The 19,432-nt window shown below is 47.3% G+C and overlaps 1 protein-coding gene across 1 annotated transcript in view; it reads left to right on the top strand.

Moving 5' to 3' along the window:
• Nucleotides 1-19,432, top strand: part of sgms2 (sphingomyelin synthase 2) — a 130,101-nt gene that overhangs the window by 85,959 nt on the left and 24,710 nt on the right. Inside the window, exons 3-4 of the mRNA XM_033022114.1 lie at nt 6,780-6,897; nt 14,350-14,503. Coding sequence (XP_032878005.1) covers nt 6,780-6,897; nt 14,350-14,503 — 272 coding nt within the window. The remainder of the gene's footprint in view (nt 1-6,779; nt 6,898-14,349; nt 14,504-19,432) is intronic.

Raw genomic sequence — 19,432 nt, 5'->3', positions numbered from 1 at the left:
GCTGGAGTTATATCTGCACAGCAGGTGGTGAACGAACCTGTGGCTGCAGCAGCTGCTGGGGCACGGGCAGGGTAGCATGGATTTGTCGAGACATCATGTGTTGGGTCGGAGACCCCAGTATTGGGTCACGGGCGATGTTCCTTAAGTTGAGCAGGTCCAAGTAGACATCGGATTTGGCAAAGTGTGAGCGCTCCATTAAATGTTTGGCGCTCCGGACAGCCCGTTCTGCAAGTCTGTTTGACTGTGGAAATTCAGGACTGCTGGTGACATGGCGAAAATCCCATTGTTAAGCAAAGTTTTTGAAACACTGCTGGTGAACTGACTGCCGTTATCTGACAGGAGGCGTGCAGGGGCGCCGTACACGGAGAAATAGCGCAACAGCATTTAGATGATTGCATCAGATGTGACGTTTTGGAGCAGGTCGATTTCAAAACACCCCGAATACGTGTCAACAAGAACCAGATAATGTTTGCCACGCCACTCGAATATGTCGGTAGCGACCGTGGACCAAGGCAGAGGAGGAACAGGGTGCTGCTTCTGTTGGTGTGGAATCAGGCTGGTGCAGACGGCGCAGGCTTGAACTTTTTCGTGCACATCCCGGGCCAGTAAAACATGCTCTTTGCTTGTAGTAAGGTTGCTTTCACGCCGGGGTGGTCCCTGTGGACGGCATCAAAGTATTTGTCCTGTGGAACAGCTGGGATGACTGCTTTGTGACCCTTGATTATGACATCGTCCTGCAGTATCAGTTCGTCGCGAACCAGGTAGTATTGGCGAATCGCAAGTGGGGCACGATGTTGTTTATCCCGCCAGCCACGCCGGGTGACCGAGGACAGTAGTTGAAGAGTTATATCAGCAGCCGTGTGCTCTGCCAGGTTGCTTAGGCATTCTGTATGTGCGTATGACACTGTCATTACTGTGAACTGGTCTATCTCAGACAGCTGTTGTTCGCAGGTCGTTCATGGGGCCCTTGATAGCGTGTCAGCCAGATGCATGTCATTGCCCCTTTTGTAGACTAGGGTAAAATCGAAGCACTGCAGCCGCATCATCATCCGTTGCAGGCGAGCAGGAGCAGCATGAATGGGTTTGTTCAGAATGGTGACCAACGGTTGGTGGTCTGTTTCAACCGTCACAGACTTGCCAAAAATGAAGTCCTTGAATTTGGTGCAGGCAAAAACCACGGCAAGTAATTCCTTTTCAATCTGGGCGTAACATTGACAGGGTACGGAAGGCGTAAGCAATAGGTCTGTAGTCTCCTTCGGCAGAGGTCTGTAGGCAGGCAGCTCCCAGTCTATATTGGTATGCATCACACGTAAACATCACCGGTCGGTTTAAATCGAAATAAGCGTGGGTTGTGGCACTGGACAATTGTAATTTGAGGATTTCAAAAGCTCTCTGGTGTTGTGGGTACCAAACCCAGCAGTGTCTTTGTGAGTCAGTTGTCATAGGGGAGCAGATATTTTGCTGAGGTTGGGAACGGATTTCCCCAAGTAGTTGACCATTCCCAAGAATCTCTGTAAAATCGTAATGTCAGTGGGAGCTGGCATCTCGTTGATGGCAGTGGTCTTGGAGGGGTCCGGTCTGAGGCCATCACTGGTGAATATGTGTCCGACATAATGGATCTCTTTGACACGGAATCTGCATTTTAGAGGGTTGAGCTTGAGATGGATGTCTTTAGCACGGTCTAGTATTTTTTTTAAGTTGGCATCATGTTCAGCCATGTTGCGTCCAGCAACGAGAATATCGTTGACAATGATGGCGCACGGATCCCCCGCAGATAATTGTTTCATTGTGCATTGGAATACCTCACTGGCAGAATTGATGCTAAAAGGGCATCCGCAGAAATTTGTAGCGGCCAAAGAGGGTGCTGAGTGTGAGGTTGGACGAGTCGGGGTCCAGTGGGAGGCGTGGGTTTGAATCCCACTTCCGACACAATGTTGAGCGAATCAAACATACTCACAAACATGGTACAACGGTATTTATTGAAAGGCATGTATTACATACTACAGCATGTTGCTTCTACTGTACAGTCGCATGGACTACCTGCACACGTCGAGTTGCGATAATATGATCAGTAGTAGTAGTAGGCGGAGCTTCTAATAATACAGCAATTGGTTAATAAGTAAAGTAACCAATCTACACTTTCTTCAGTCTTAGCTCCAGGCCCACAGCCTCCACACTGCAGGCTCCTACACTTCGTGGTCTGATTCTCCTGGGTCCTACTGCTACCCCCCTCCTACAGGGAAACTCAGACTGCCAATTGTCCAGTTATGCTTGCCAATGCTGATGAAGGAATACATGTTGACCAGAATACTGTGGGAACTCCCTTCCTTATATGATATAGGAGCACCCTGTATCCTAGGAGTCAGAGTCAAGTCTCATGCAGGCACCTTTCCAGTTAATTTATCCTAATTTTAAGAACATTTTCTACAAGTTTAAATTCAGATGCAATATCAAGTGAATAGTGCTTCTGAGTGCTGGAGTAACTCAACGGGTCAGGCAGCATCTGGGGAGGGCATGTATAGGTGATGTTTTAGGTTGGGATCCTTCTTCAGGCTAATTGGAGTGGGGGAGGGGGGGGGGGGGGGGAAAGCTGGAAAACAGGTGAGGGTGAGAAAGCCAGGCAAATTTAGTTTGGTTTAGAGATACAGCGTGGAAACAGGCCCTTCAGCCAAATGAGTCTGCGCTGACCAGCGATTACCTCGTACACTAGCACTATCCTACACACTGCGGACAATTTACAATATGCGGAAACTAATTAACCTACAACCCTGTACGTCTTTGGAATGTGGGAGCTCATGCTCCCGGAACTGGAGCTCCCGGAGAAAACCCACGCAGTCACGTGGAGAGCGTACAAACTCCGTACAGATAGCATCTACTAGTCAGGATGGAACCCGGGTCTCTGGTGCTGTAAGCAGCAACTCTACCATTGTGTCACTGTGCTGCCCACAATGATAGTGATACGTGGACAGTGAATAGTGCATCATGCCATGAGCTCAATGCCCACAAACTTGTTACTTTGTGACTCTGTTCTCTTCTGCCACTGCCTCTCCCACGGACAAATATAGTTACAAATGTTCATGGTATTTGTATTTATAACTTCCTGGTTTAGCTTATTTAAGCAGTGCAGGGCCCGTGGACTGTGAAACATCCTTCTAAGGCTCGGATGTTATTCCTTGAAGCGCAGGAAACCTATAGAGGTGTATAAGATCATGAGGGGCATGACAGAGTGATGGCAGTTTCTTTCCCAGGGTTGGGGAATCAAGGACTAGAGGGCTCAGGTTTGAGGTGAGAGGGGAACGATTGAAGAGGAACCTGAGAGGCAATGTTTTTTATGCCGAGAGTGGTGGGCTTATGGAACAAGCTACCAGACAAAGTGGTTATAGCATGTACGATAGCACTATTTAAAAGACAGTTGGGAAGGTACATTATAGGAAAGTTGATTAGGAAGGGTGTTAGGGGTTATGGGGAGATGGCAGGAGAATAAGATAGATCAGCTGTGATTGAATGGCGGAGTAGACTTGATGGGACGAATGGCCAAATTCTGCTCCTAGTACTTATGATGGGTTTGGAGAGATATGCGTCAAATTAGATGGGACATCTTGGTCATGCCAGAGGACCTGTTTCTGCGCTCTATCATCCTTTCAGCAAAACCAGCCAAAGCCTAGCTGCCTCAGACACACTGGAGGATTTTTATTATTCACACTTCCTATCGGGCCATCCCGGATCTATCTGAGACAGCAAGGGGTTTTATCTGTGAGCTGATCTGGCATTCTCAGCTGTGTTGCTGCCTTAGCAGGCAGTGCGATGCTAAGCAGAGACAAGGAATGGTCCTGAGAGAAGGGGAAATATTCAGGCAGCTGGCAGAGTCATGCAGTCATGAGTCACATTTTCCTTAATAATCAGCAGCATATCTTGAAAAGAGCTCCGTAGTATGTTGAGATTCACAAGGCGTGGTACTATGTAAACATGGATTCACCCGCATGGGTTAAGAAATTTAATTAGTGATATGAATGAGTCAGAACAATGTTATTTCAGCTTCTGGTGTCCATTTCACTTGGCGGTGAACTGATACAGTAAAAATGAGGGCATTTGGCCAGTAAAAACGTTTCCAAATTGAATAACTATGACATTGTTTATGCTACGTGATGGCTCTTACAAATGTCTACAGATGCTCTGTTGAAAGCATTCTGTCAGGTTGTATACCCGCTTGGTTAGGAACAGCTCTGCCAAAGACCACTAGAAATTACAGAGCGTTGTAGATGTGGCCCAGTCCATCACACAGACCAGACATCCCATCATTGACTCAATCTACACTTCACACTGCCTTGGAGCAGCAGCCACCGTAATCAAAGACTTCACCCACCCTGGTCACCTTGTCCCTGCGTCTGTACGGCAGGTTTGGGAACGACCTCATCTAAGACCGCAAAAAATTGCAGAGAATTCTGATCACAGCTCAGACCAGTACACAAACCAACCTCCCTTCCATCGACTCTATCGACAGCTCACGGCACAGCTACCAACATAATCAAGGATGCGTCTCACCCCGGTCACTCCCGCTTTTCCTCTCTCCCATCATGCAAGAAGTACGGAAATGTGAAAACACATACTTCCAGATTCAGGGACAGTTTCTTCCGAACAGTTATCAGGCAACTGAACCAATCTATCACCAACTAGAGAGCGGTCCTGAGATGCTATTTACTTCGGCGCACCCTATGGCCCCCGGGCCGAATGCGGCCTGTAACCAGAAATCATCCGGCCTACAGGTGTAATTTTTTTCCAGTAATTATCCGGCCCGTAGACTTCCGTCATCTCCGGTATCTCCCGAGGCCGTGGCGCCCAGGCGCGGTGACGCAAGGAGGCCTGTGCTGGCGGCCGCAATGGCGGAGCCACCGAGCATCGAGCAGCGCCAAGCTTTGGCTGTACCGCATCCTAGTGGCGGCGCGGCTCTGGCTGCAGCGGCTCTCCGGCAGTCCTGTTTGTTTTGTGTTTTTTGGGTTGTTTATTTTCGTTTTGGTTAGTCTAGTTTTGGTTTTTAGTTTGTGTTTTTTGGGGGGGGGGGGGTTGAAACGGGGCTTGCTGTCTCTCCCTGCGGGGGAATGCGACTTTTTTGTCGTATTCCCCTTCTCTGCCTCCGTCTGCGCTGAGGCCTAATGGCGGAGCTGGCGACCTCGAGGCTCAGGAGGCAGAGCCCGCCAGGACTCGCACTGAGCTCGCTCCCGTGAGGACGGCCCGGCTCGGGGCTGGAACAGGGCTTTCGTGAGGGGCTGTGACGGCCGGCCCGAGGAAGGAACGGTGCTCCCGTCGGAGTGGCCGAGCTCGGGGAGGTACGGCGTTCCCAGCCCGAGGGAGGAGCGGCGCCCGGTCGGGGCGGCCCAGCCCGAGGGAGGAGCGGTGCCCGGTCGGGGCGGCCCATCCCGAGGGAGGAGCGGTGCCCGGTCGGGGCTGGCCCAGCCCGAGGAGGAGCGGTGCCCGGTCGGGGCGGCCCAGCCCGAGGGAGAAGCGGCGCCCGGTCGGGGCGGCCCAGCCCGAGGGAGGAGCGGCGCCCAGTCGGGGCGGCCCAGCCCGAGGGAGGAGCGGTGCCCGGTCGGGGCGGCGCCCAGTCGGGGCGGCCCAGCCCGAGGGAGAAGCGGCGCCCGGTCGGGGCGGCCCAGCCCGAGGGAGGAGCGGCGCCCGGTCGGGGCGGCCCAGCCCGAGGGAGGAGCGGCGGCCTGGCGCGAGGCTGAGACGGTGGCAGTACTCACGTGAGGGCGATCCGGCCCGGGGCTGGAACGATGCTCCGGGGGCTGGGACGGCAGTTCTGGTGGCGGTGGCCTGAGACCGGGGTTCGGCCGCGGGCCAGCGGCTGCGTCAGCAGGTCTGGTGAGCGGCAGCTTCGACCACCCCGGGCCGCGGTGTTTGAGCCGCGGGACAGGTTTTAAAATCGCCCGGGGGGTATCGCCTCAGCGCAGAAGGAGAAGAGGAGGGAAGAGACTGCAGCCCTAAGACTTTTGCCTCCATCACAGTGAGGAGATGTTGGGTGGACTCACTGTGGTGGATGTTAATATGTGTTTATTGTTGTTTTTTTATTGTATTGTATTGTATGTATGACTGCTTAAATTTCGTTCAGACTTCGGTCTGGATGACAATAAAAGGCTATCCTATCCTATCCTATATCCTATCCTATCCTGCGAAAAGCCGCCGGCACGGCCGCGCACCTTCTGTGTCTGAGCTTCACTGTCGGGATCAAAGATCCAGTTTATGATCTTTGGTCTGGATCGGGGTTGTCAATAGGTCAGGGCCAAGTGAGTATGAGTGACGTCCTCGAAGGGGCGGGATCCATGTGTACACGTGATAGATGTGACCCGCCATCCGCTCACAGACATGCGTCCTGGCCCTATGCAGAAGAACAAGGTTGCCGACCCCTGATCTACTTTATTGGATGCCTTGGACTATCTTTAATCAGACTTTACTGGACTTTATCTTGTGCTGACCATCAGATTAGTTGTAAATTATCCCGCATCTGCATCCACTCCCTACACACTAGGGACAATTTTACAGATGCCAATTAACCTATAAACACATCTTTGGGATGTGAGAGGAAACCGAAGCACCTGGAGGAAACACACAAGGTCACGAGGTGAACCTGCGAACTCCATGCAGACAGCATCCAAGGTCGGGATCGAGCCTGGGTCTCTGGCGCTGTGAGGCAGCGGTTCAACCAGCTGCTGCAAGTAACAATCTCATTGTTCCCTCTCTGGTACATATGACAATTAAACACTCTTGACTCTCTTCTGTTGTAGGTCCATCGTAGGACGAAGGTTTTTCTTCATCATGGGAACCTTGTACCTTTACAGGTGTATCACCATGTACATCACCACTCTACCTGTGCCTGGAATGCACTTCCAGTGTGCACCAAAGGTAAGCGCTTCTCACTAGGACCAGGATCTCCATGCATTTTAACCACTTGTTAATTGTTTAATGAAGTTTTGGTGTTTTACTCCCCTTATTTAAGAAATGATGGATTGGCATGGGAGACTGTCAAGAACAGAGTCACTCGGGCTAATTCCTACAATCCTAGGGGTTTCCTATCACGAGTGACTGAAGAAATTAAATCTACCTTTACCAGAATGCTGCCTGGATTAGAGAGTAGATACAAAATCCTGAAAGAACTCAGCGGGTCAGGCAGCATCCCTAGAAAATATGGACAGGTGACTTCAAGCTGCGGGTCTGAAGAATGGTCTAGACCTAAAACATTACATATCCATATTCTCCAGGGATCCTGCCTGACCCACTGAGTTACTCCAGCATTTTGTGTTTAAGGAGGAACTGCAGATGCTGGAAAAATTGAAGGTAGACAAAAATGCTGGAGAAACTCAGTGGGTGAGGCAGCGAAGGAATAGGCGACGTTTCGGGGTCGAGACTCTTCTTCAGACTGATGTCTTTCCTTGGTAAATCAGTCTGTACAGAGTGTGTACATTCTTCCTGTGACCACATGGTTTTCTCCGGGTGCTCCGGTTTTTCTCCGGTGTGCTTCCCACACTCCAAAGTCATACAAGATTGTAGGTTAAATGGCGTTGATAAAATTGTAAATCGTCCCTAGCGTGTAGGATATTGTTAGTGTACAGATGATCGATCGCTGGTTGGCGCCGACTCGGTGGAACAAAGTGCTGGTATCTCTAAAGTCTAAAATAAAGTCTAAAAAAAGCATCTGCAATTCCCTGCAATATTCCAGGCTACGGTTTCACCAATGTCTTGTACATCTGTCACTTGGTGTCCCAATGTATATTTCAAAAGATACCTTTTGAAAATATATACAGGAAATACATTACAGAAAGTGTGTACCCTTCTTTACATTAATTGAGTCATCAAATCAATAAATTTATTGTGCCAACAAACCTTTGCAAACTATCTACAATACATCAGTGCCATTCCCATTTCTCTTTTCAGTGTCTGGGCTCACTAAAAAGAATGATCATGGCATATCACATGGCAGGAAGGATTTAGCACCTTTAAGTTGAGATGAAAAGAAAAGTTTATGAGGAGCAAAAGAGCGCTCTGGGCAAAACCAGTGTTGTAAATTTCTTTAAATAACTTTAATTTGATCTTTTCTCAGTGGTTGGCTGTTGGCTCTGCAACATTTTGTTCAAAAATATAACCAAAACATGGCTGGGGATTCAATGATACATCTAAAATGTTTGTTCTTTAGACTTTAAGATAGAGCACGGAAACAGGCCCTTCAACCGAGTCCGTGCCGACCAGCGATCCCCGTATACTAATGCTATCCTACACACTAGAGACAATTTACAATTTTATCAAAGCCAATCAACCTACAAACCCGTACGTCTTTGGAGTGTGGGTGGAAACCGGAGCACCCGGAGAAAACCCACGCGGGTCACAGGGAGAACGTGCAAACTCCATACAGACAGCACCCGTAGTCAGGATCGAACCCGGTTCTCTGGAGCTGTAACGCAGCAACTTTACCGCTGCACCATCGTGCCGCCCCATTGTTTTGTCAGTGGCATACTGAATTGATGCTGTCATTCATTTGTGGTTAGGGTTCACAGCACGCTAAACAACGTTAAAAAGGCCTAATATCTGGAGTTCTTAAAACTAAAGACAGCTTACGTTAACCTTTGCAAACTCTATGAAACAGACATGCTGACATTGCCAAAAGCAAACTCCCACAAACATTGGAAATGTGAAATGCAAACAGAAAATGCTGAATGCTCCCAGCAGATCAGCAAATAACAGTGCACAATGTAGCAAGCTTTCAAGCCAAAGATCTTTAGTTCAAAAAAAATCTGGAATATTATACTAGTTATCAGTATTGGTGAAGAAACTACCAGAGCACATTTAAAAACTAGACACAAGGAACTTCAAGAGCTTTAACCTTGAGCAAAAAACTCAAAATGCTGGAGGAACTCAGACACAAAACGTCTATCCATGTCCTCCAGGGATGCTGTGTAGGAAGGAACTGCAGATGTTGGTTTATACTGAAGATAGACACATAGTGCTGTAATAACTCAGCAAGTCAGACAGTATCTCTGGCGAAGAAGGATGGGTGACGTTTCAGGATGGGTCTGTAGAAGGGTTCTGACCTGAAACGTCACCCATCCTTTTTCTCCAGAGATGCTGCCTGACTCGCTGAATTCCTCCAGCACTTTGTGGGTTTTTTTAGACATTAAAAACTCGTCTGGTTCTCGAAATGTCCGTCAAGGAAGGATATCAGCTGTTCTTCCTTGACCTGGATCTAAACATGACTAGATCTGTAGAAATGTGGCTGATTCTTAACTCCCAAGCCAAGCCATTCAGTCGAGGGTCAATTAAGAATGGCCAATAAATGTTGACTTGGGGTTCATCCCAACCAACAGTAAGTACAGGCGTCACTGCTCTACAAGCTGCTATGCGAGGATCAACAATTTGTTGAAAGACTCCCTTTGATTTAATTAAGACTTTTGGTTCCCAGGTGCCAGGAGTTGTTGGCTCCTGACTGGCGCCTGCCCTTCTGCAGGAATATGTGCTGAAGAATGCCCTGTGGTTTGGTACAGTCACTGGAAAGGATCTATAAGGAAATGCTCATCATCATAGTGGGCTAGACTGGTACATGGATAGGACATGTTTGGAGGGATACGGGCCAAACGCAGGCAAGGTGGGACTTGTGTAGCTGGGACATGGCCTGTTTCCACACTGTATCACTCTCTGACTATGACCATTGGGCATGGAGGGAGGTAGAATATAAGGCAATGCAAAGGTTATGCCATGTTGACATAATATAAATATTGTAAGCAAACATACTGATAATACGTGGTACAATGAATGATGGCAGAAAAATGCCCACCACTGTAAGTGCAAATTTTATGATTCAATTAAAAATAAACGTATTTATTGTCATTGCACAAGTACAGTGAGGTACAGTACAGTGAATAACTTGATTACAGCAGCATTACATACTCAGACAGCACACAAAAACATTACACCTACATTAATTACACATAAATTATACAAGACTGCAAAAAATAGAATGTTTAAAAAAACTAATCAGGAGTGCAAAAGCACAATTAGAAAACAAGTCCATGGCAATAAAAGAGGTATAATTTAGTTTAGAGATACAACATGGAAACAGACCCTTCAACCCACCGAATCCAAACTGATCATCGATCACCTATAACTCTAGTTCACTGTCATCCCAACATTTCATCCCCTCCCTATACACTGAGGACAATTAACCTACAAAAAATAGTTTGCAGTATTCCGCTGCTGTGGTATGATTAGGATGTGCAGGTACATCCTAAGGGCGGTAGAGTTGCTGCCTTACAGCGAGATTCCTGGGTTCGATCCAGACAACGGGTGCTGTCTGTATGAAGTTTGTATGATCTCCCTGTGGCTTTTCTCCAGGTGCTCTGGGTTTCTTCCATCTTCCAAAGATGAACATGTCTGTAGGTTAATTGGCTTTGGTAAAATTATCCCTAGTGTGTAGGATAGTGGTAGTGTATGGGGTGATTGCTGGTCAGCATGGAGGATTGAGCCGTAGAATCTTTTTCCGTGCTATATCTCTCAAGTCTAAAGGTCAGTTCAAGAGTCTAGCAAAGTGGCTATTCTTGCACTGAGTACTGTGGGATATCAGGCTTCTGTACCTCCTGCCTGATGACAACAATGAGAAGAGGGCATGGGCCGGATGGTGGGAATCCTTGATGATGATTTCCACTGGGTGGCGCCTTCAGTCATGGCAGCCTCACCAACGGTCTGTCTGTCTTTCCGTCTCTTTTGTTATTTTTAGTGTGTTTTGTTTTATGTGATGGGTGGGTGGGGGTGTGTGTAGGAGAAACTTATTTTCAATCTCTTACTTTGCTGGAGATGTGATTGTTTTCCGGATCGTATCTCCGGTCGCTCTGCGGCCTAACATCATGGAGCTGGCGGCCTTGCTCGAGACTGACTTTGAGCCCCACCGCGGGGCCGTGGACTTACCATCGGAGCCTGCGATCCCTTGCCTGGGATCAACGCTCCAACCGCGGCCTGTGGATTTCAACATTGATGAGCTCACAGTCTCGGGTAGAGACCGATGTCGGGAAGCTCCAAAGTCGCAGGAGGTACGACTAGCCCTGACCCGAGGGTCCGATCGCCCGGCGCTGGGAGTTGAGATCCCCCCGATGCGGGAGCTTGATTGCCCCGACGCGGAGGGCTCGACCGCCGGCTACGGGATCCAAGATCGCTCTGACAACTGGCTTGAAAGGCTTGAGGCCCCTGACTGTAGGAGAACAAAGAAGAGAAGAGATTGAACTTTTTTTTCACCTTCCATCACAGTGAGGAATGTGGAGGAGTTGCTTTGGTGGATGTTTATGTTAAAATTAATTTTGTGTGTTTTGTTGCTTTTTATTGGTATGACTGTACGGCAAATTAAATTCCTCGTACGTTGCAAAACATACTTGACTAATAAGGTATGATTATGATAGATCCTGCCTAATTGCGGCAGCACCTCTTGCAGATGTTTTTAATGGCGGGGAGGGCTGTGCCCATGATAGACTGAGCTGATTTCACCACTTGCCTCTTGTGTTCCTAAGCAATGAAAATGTTCTAGCAGGCCACGATGCAACCAGTCGGGATGGTTTGTAACATTTGTAGAAGTTAGTGAGAGTATTCGGTGACATGCCCATTTTTTTTAAACCTCAACGAAAGCAGAGATGCTGACGCACTTTCTTTGCGATTACATCAATGCGCAAGGCCCAAGAAATCATCCGAGATGTTAACCCACCGGAATTTAAAATTAATAAATCTTCCCCCACCGATCCACCAATGAAAACTGGCACGTGGTCTCCTGGCTTCCCCTTTCTGAAGTCAACAATGATATCCTTGGTTTCATTGATGTTGAGCATGAGGTTGTTGTGCCACCACTCTACCAAGTGTTCTATCTGTCTCCTGTGGGCTGGCTCATCACGGCCCATGATTCAGCTGACTAATGTGGTGTTGCCAGCGAATGTACTGAAGGCACTGGAGCTGTGCTTAGCCACATGGTCCTGAGTGCAGAGAGAGTAGATAGAGCAGGAGGACACGCACGCAGTCTGGGGTGCACCTGTTTTGATAGTCAGTGAGGAGGAGACATTGTTACTGATTGAGGTCTGTCGATGAGGATGGCAACGACTCAGTTGCAAAGGCTGGTAGAGAGGCCCAGCTTGGTGATGAGTTTGGAAGGGGTGGTAGTGTTGAAGACTCAGCTGTTGACAATGGACAGGCCCATGTATCCCTGTCATCCAGATAGCCCAGAGCAACTGCAAGTCAGAATGTCATTGTTCTCTCTGGGACATATGACAATAAAACACTCTTGACTCTTGAGTGGAGAGCCAGTGAAATAAATATTAACTTCCCCACTCAGCTGGTGTCCCTTGTATCGAATCAATGTGGTGGAGGAACTCGGTGAGTCGGGTAGCATCTGTGGAGGGAATGGATAAATTACATTTTGGGTAGACCCCTCCATTCCCTCGACAGACGCTGCCTGACCCGCTGAGTTTCTCCAGCAATAGACAATAGACAACAGGTGCAGGAGTAGGCCATTTGGCCCTTCGTGCCAGCACCGCCATTCAATGTGATCATGGCTGATCATTCACATTCAATACCTCGTTCCTGCCTTCTCCCCATATCCCCTGACCGCTATCTTTAAGAGCCGTATCTAGCTCTCTCTAGAAAGTGGCCAGAGAACCGGCCTCCACCGGCCTCTGAGGCAGAGAATTCCACAGACTCACAACTCTCTGTGTGAAAAAGTGTTTCCTCATCTCCGTTCTAAATGGCTTATCCCTTATTCTTAAACTGTGGCCCCTGGTTCTGGACTCCCCCAACTTTGTGTTCTTCTCAAGATTCGTGCTTCTGCAGTTCCTTCTATCTCCAGCACATATGAAAAAGTTACTTTTATAACTACTAAACCAGGTTCGCTTCTTAATAAACAGACACCACACAAACTGTTTGGTAGACCAGTTCAAAACTTTACTTAACATCGGCCGATGGAAGGGAGGGAGAACTGCAGTCAAGTAACCAATGTAGACACTTAACTGTGCTCAGCCACCTTCTCTGAACAACAGAATTACATTGCCTTAAATAGGGTTTTTTTGTCCCCTTAGCACATTTCACAGACATAAGTCATGGTCAGAGGTACAGGAAAAGGTTTCCACAGAATGCATCACATCAAAGGCCTTTTGTTTACATAGTACAAGATAACATTGGCCATTTGGTTTACGACATTTTATCTTCACAGAGATCACCCTAGCTCTTTCGCTGCTTCCTCTCTGTCATTTGGTCCTTCATAAACATAGGCCATTTGGTTTATGGCATCTTACTTTAAAGATGTGACTAGCTGTTTCTTTCTCTGTCACTTCCTCACTTGGGAGACAATGTTATAGGATTTATTATCCCACACACCCGCAACCTGAGGCAAGCCTAATTTGAGACTAAATATAAGCTGTAAGCTAGCCCAGAAGCCAATTTAATATCTTCTTATATTTTAACTAAAATTCAGCTTCATCACATATGCCTTGAATATTTTTGTTTAAAACTGTTGAACAAACAGACAATTTATTATGGTAAATGAGACCATAATACCAACAGCAATGTTAACTTAGCAGGACAGGCAGCATCTCTGGAGAGAAGGATTCCTTCTCTCCAGAGATGCTGCCTGTCCCGCTGAGTTACTCCACCTTTGTGTGTCTATCTCCGGTTTAAACCAGCGTCTGCAGTTCCTTCTTACACAGCAATGTTAACTGATACTTGAAGATCGATGGGTAGCTATCACCTTTGGGACATGTTGCACGGTTCATCATTGTACCGTGCTTGCAGTTTCAGTTTTTAATCTCAATAAACTGATGTGTTTCTGTCCTCATGACCTGATTAAGTTACAAGGCACAAGAGAAACAGAGTACACTAGAAGTCTGTTTAATTTTGAAAACAAAGGAACAATTCACAGTTTAAGTTCCAACTGAGCAATTGAGTCTAAGGTGGATGTGCCGTTTTTTAATTGAATATAATGCAAGGAATTCCACGGATGACTAACTGTTGTTAAATTAAGCAACATACTCTTTTATTTAATTTTTACTGCTGTGCTAGTATATTGTTGGTCGGCACGGACTTGGTGGGCTGAATGGCCTGTTTCCACACCATATTTCTAAACTAAACTAAAATAAACTATGTTCCAGTGGGGATACCTGATGTTGTAATCAGACCATGGTGACTGAACCTGCTTGGTCGTGGGGTGATTTAAGAACTTTGAACAGTACAGCCCACAACGCCTGTGCCGACCAGGGGCGAAAGGGCCGGATCCTGTGCTGTACTGTTTGACCACCTTGCGAGGAGTCTGCAAAATGTCTCACCCATTGTTTTCTTCTCTTGCAGCTGTATGGGGACTCTCAGGCCAAACTGCAACGAATCTTAAAGCTGATATCCGGTGGAGGGCTTTCCATTACGGGGTCACACATTATGTGTGGAGACTTTCTCTACAGTGGTCACACTGTAATGTTGACCATCACTTACTTGTTTATAAAAGAATGTAAGTGGTTGCTGTGTGGGAATAGCTGGTGATCTTATAACTTGGGCTGCTGCACGAGTAGAGATACATTGGTGCTCTGGCGCATTGTCCCAGGATGTAGTGTCGTGAAATGTATGTTTGCATGTCTGACTTTTCATGTAAATTCCTAATTTGCCAGGGGACAAGCAGATCCAAGCATTGTCCTAGGATGGTTAAAAAGTGTCCTTCATAGACCGTGCTGGACATTAAGGGTCCAAGGCCAGATCGTCTACCAGGAATGATTTTACCAAATTTCCTAATTTTTAGATGTGCAAGACTGATTTCTTAGTTTGGTTTAGTTTTGAGATACAGCGCGGCCCACAGAGTCTGCAGCGACCAGCAATCACCTGTACACTAGTTCTATCCTGCGCATTAGAGATAATTTACCGAAGCCAATTAACCTACAAACCTTCACATCTTTGTTGTGTGGGAGGAAACCGGAACACCCGGAGAAAACCCACGGGGTCACAGGGAGAATGTGCAAACTCCGTACAGACAGCACTGTAGTCAGGATTGAACACGAGTCTCTGGTGCAGATAGGCAGCAACTCTACCACTGTGCCGCTTTCTCCTATTTATGTTTACAATAGCCCTGTAATTAAATTAGTGCCAAAGTCCCAATTCTAGATTTTGTATTAATTAATGTTGAGAATAGAAGAGACTTCCTTATTCTGAAATAAAATAACTACATTTGAGATTGAACAACTGATTCTACATTATCCTTCCATTCCTCTCTTCCTTTCAATGCTACGAACTGACCCATCGCATACTTATGACCATCTTGGGGGTCAAATAAGGCAGGACTTCCATGGCCACAATTTCTCAATTGCAGAGTTGGGGAATTGAGAACCAGAGGACATAGGTTTAAGGTGAGGGGGGAACGTTTTAATAGAAACCTGAAGGGTAACTTTTTTATGCAAAGGGTGGTGTACAGAACGCTTACTTCACAAGGCTTACTTCCCCCCAATTGTACACAAGGCTCACCTTGCCTGCTCTAGTTACCCTCACTCACATTGGTTGGGTGTAGACCATCCTTTGGGCACTTCCTTCTCAAACACAACACAAAGTGCTGGAGTAACTCAGCTGGCCAGGCAGATTGAAGAAGGATCCCAACCCCAAATGTTGCCTTCCTTTCCTTCCGCAAATGATGCCTAACCCATTGAATTCTTCTAGCACTTTGTACTTTGCTTTAGATTCTATAGTTCCTTGTGTTTCCATTTACATTATCAAAAGCTGCCCAAACCGACTGAAGCCTGTAGCGTTAGTCCTTCACTATATACAGTGCAGACTCTTTCTTGAAAGACAAGACCAGTAGGCAACTGAACAGTTTGAGCTGCTTCCTGACCATTCACTGGCATTCCTATCATGCACTTCACTTAAGTAGCAACACTAGGGTATGAATGGTATTCCTTGGAGCACAAGAGGCTAGCGTGGGATCTTATAGAAGTGTTTAAAATCAAGAGGGGAATAGATAGGGTGAATGCGCAGAGTCTGTTCGCCATGGTAGGGCATTCAAAAACAAGAGGCCACGTGTTTAAGGTAAGAGCAGCAGGATTTAATATGAACCTGAGGAGCAAGTTCAGTTTATTGTCACGTATACCGAGGTTCCGTGAAAAGCTTTTGTTGCGTGCTAACCAGTCAGCGAAACGGCAATACATGATTACAATCGAGCCATCCACTCCTATGATAAAGGGAATAACATGAATAACATTCAGTGCAAGATAAAGTCCAGTATAGTCCGATCAAAAGATGGTCCAAGGGCCTCTCTTGATGTAGATGGTAGCTCGGGACTGCTCTCTAATTGTTGGTAGGATGGTTCAGTTGTAAACTAAACCTAAGATTATGCTTCAGTCTATCTGCATGTGCTGTCTGCATCCTCCCATGTGTCTCCCCTTCATGCTGTGGCAATAGGGCAAACAATGTGTCATGTTGTGGAAAATGATGCTTCTTCTTCTTCTTGCATATGGCGTGCACAGCCTAAAGTTGTACGACAACTTGTTCTATTTGATCTTATTTGATTGTGCACGCTGGGTTGATTGCATTCGTCGAAACAGGGCGGATCATGTGAAGGTTGCAATCTCCCACCCCTGGAAAATGATGCAATAGAACAGTAAGCAGAGTTGCACCACAACACAGAAAACATGGAATAGCACGGTGACAACAAAACCAATTTCATTGTTTCTTTTTACAAAAAATCCACACAGGCATCCATGGCTGCACATGGGCCCATTTAATTGCCACCTATCAGGAGTTCAGTTTAGTTCAGTTTAGTTTATTGTCACGTGTACCAAGGTACAGTAAAAAGCTTTTGTTGCGTGCTTTCCAGTCAGCAGAAAAACGGAACATGATTACAGTTGAGCCATTTGCAGTGTAGATACATAATAAGGGAATAACGTTTAACTAATATGAAGTTACACAGGGCTACACCATCCCCCTGCTAAACGTCTGATATCCCTATCAGGCTAACCTACTGTGCACTAAACACACCTGCTTACTTGGGCTCTTTAGATGGATTCTGAACTTAACGTTAATCTTGGTTCACTAGTGTCTGTGGTCTCTGTGTCACAGCATATTTGAATAATCAGGCCTCTATAAACTATCGTCACAGGTCTGTCAGTCGGCTGTCCAAGTTTGTCACAACTGAGGCGTAGGACAGGTTTCACAAGCCGTTTGGCACAGGGTGTCTGGGAGGACTCAGCAACCACAGCCGAGGTGCTAGGGGTAGGGACGTCTCCCTCCCCCAGCTCTGTGTCCACCACAGAGTCTTGGTGTGGCTGTAAGGGTTCTTCCAGATCTTCTGTTGCTACTGGCAGTTCATCCTCTTGATCCTCCTCTTCAGGTGAGTCGTGATCATTGGAACAGACGCTGATAGCTGTATCTATCATGACCGGACCATGTCTGTGTTCAGCCTCCAGGCCTTGGGTTTGCGGACGTAGACAGAGTTTTAGCTGGGGTAAGTAGTAATTACTCTCCTCTTGAGACTCTGAAGTCTGGTCCTCTTGACTCACATGTTCTGGGTTTTGGGCTTGCGGACGTAGACAGAGCTTTAGCTGGGGTAAGTAGTAATTACTCTCCTCTTCAGACTCTGAAGTCGGTGGCTCTTGACTCACATGTTCTGGGTTTTGGGCTTGACACTGTACTTTCTGTGCTCTGGTTACTGGTTTCTTTGGTTGTGTTTTCCTCTCTGCAGGAGTAGGCAGTCTTACCAAGTAACCAATGGGAAGCAAGTGATCTCTGTGCATTGTTTTCACTGTGCCTGTTCCTCTCTCTGGTTTCACACGATACACCGGAAGAGTGGGAAACTGTGCTATCACCACATAGGGCAAGGGGTTCCATCTGTCCTGTAGCTTGTGTTTTCCAGTGATGCCAAGATTGCGAACCAGGACACGGTCTCCTTCTTGCAGTGTCTGATTTCTCACTCTTGCATCATAGAGTCTTTTGTTGAGGAGGTCAGGAGCTCTTTGATAATTTTGCTCTCAAAGTCGCGACCCTGATCTGAGTGGATGCGGGCTGGCAGTCCGTAGTGAACAAAGAACTTTTCAAAGAGGACTTTAGCCACGGTGAGGGCCTTTTGATCTTTGGTCGGGAATGCCTGAGCATACCTTGTGTAATTATCTGTGATGACCAGCACATTGGCAATGCCTTTGGAGTCGGGCTCAATAGAAAGGAAATCCATGCAGACCAAGTCCAACGGTCCATTACTCGTGATCTGTTGCATAGGGGCAGCTCGGTGTGGACGGGACTTCCGGGCCACACATCTCCCACAGTTCTGGATGTAGGTTGCAATCTCAGAGGCCATTTTGGGCCAGTAAAATCGGTTTCTGACAAGCTCTGTGGTTCTTTCAATGCCGAGGTGACCAATGTCGTCGTGCATGGACTTCAGAACCATTGATTTGTACTGAGCAGGTAAGATAAGCTGACTCACCTCTCTTCCAGAGGGTCTCTTAATGACTCTGTACAGGAGGTCACACTTTATCCGAAGCTTGGAACTTTCTCGCTGCAGCAAGGCGACATCAGCATTTGGATGTTTAGGAGCTGTGTCACATTTGCCTAGCTTCACTTGAGACATTACCACACTGATGACAGGGTCTAATCTCTGGGCCTCTATCAGTTCTTTACGGCTCAACTGCTCAAGCTCATTTCCCTCCACTTGAGTGAGGTAGGAATAAACAGCAGGAATAGCATCGGGGGAAGCACCTAGTTGGTCGACACATCTAGTGGTGCTTTCGCCGGGACCACATGCAGCGATTCTTCGGCAGAGAGCTTTCATCCCAGAAGTAGGAACATCCACCCATCCATCCTCTGTCTCCTGATGATTTCTGGAAAGCAAGTCCGCATCAATGTTTTCACGACCAGGCTTATACTGAACGTTGAAGTCATAGGTGGAGAGGGCAGCTAGCCACCTGTGGCCTGTGGCGTTAAGCCTGGCAGTGGTTAAGACATACGTGAGCGGATTATTATCCGTTCTCACAGTGAATTTGGTGCCATACAAATAATCATGGAACTTATCGACTACCGTCCACTTCAAAGCTAGAAATTCTAGCTGGTGGATGGGATAGTTCCGCTCTGACTGGCCGAGCTTGCGACTGGCGAAAGCAACTGGACGGAGTCCTTCAGGATGCTCTTGATTCAATACAGCTCCCAGGCCATTCAGGCTTGCGTCTACATGCAATATGTAGGGCCTTGTCGGGTCCGCGAAAGCCAACACAGGAGCATGCGTGAGATTGTGGATGATGGTGTAAAAGGCGTCATCACAAGCTGAGGTCCAACGGTCGCTGAACGGCTCTGAGACTTTAAAGTAGTCTTTCTTGTCCTTGAAGGTGGCTTTGTTTTTGCGTTGAGCTGGAGGGTACCCTTTAGTTAGGTCTGTGAGAGGGCGGACAGTGGCAGAGTAGTTCTCAATGAACCGCCG

Source organism: Amblyraja radiata, chromosome 1 (assembly GCF_010909765.2).
Source record: "Amblyraja radiata isolate CabotCenter1 chromosome 1, sAmbRad1.1.pri, whole genome shotgun sequence".
NCBI classification, from domain to species: Eukaryota; Metazoa; Chordata; class Chondrichthyes; order Rajiformes; family Rajidae; genus Amblyraja; species Amblyraja radiata.
The sequence above is the reverse complement of the archived record's forward strand: the minus strand, read 5'-3'. Positions and strand labels throughout refer to the sequence as shown.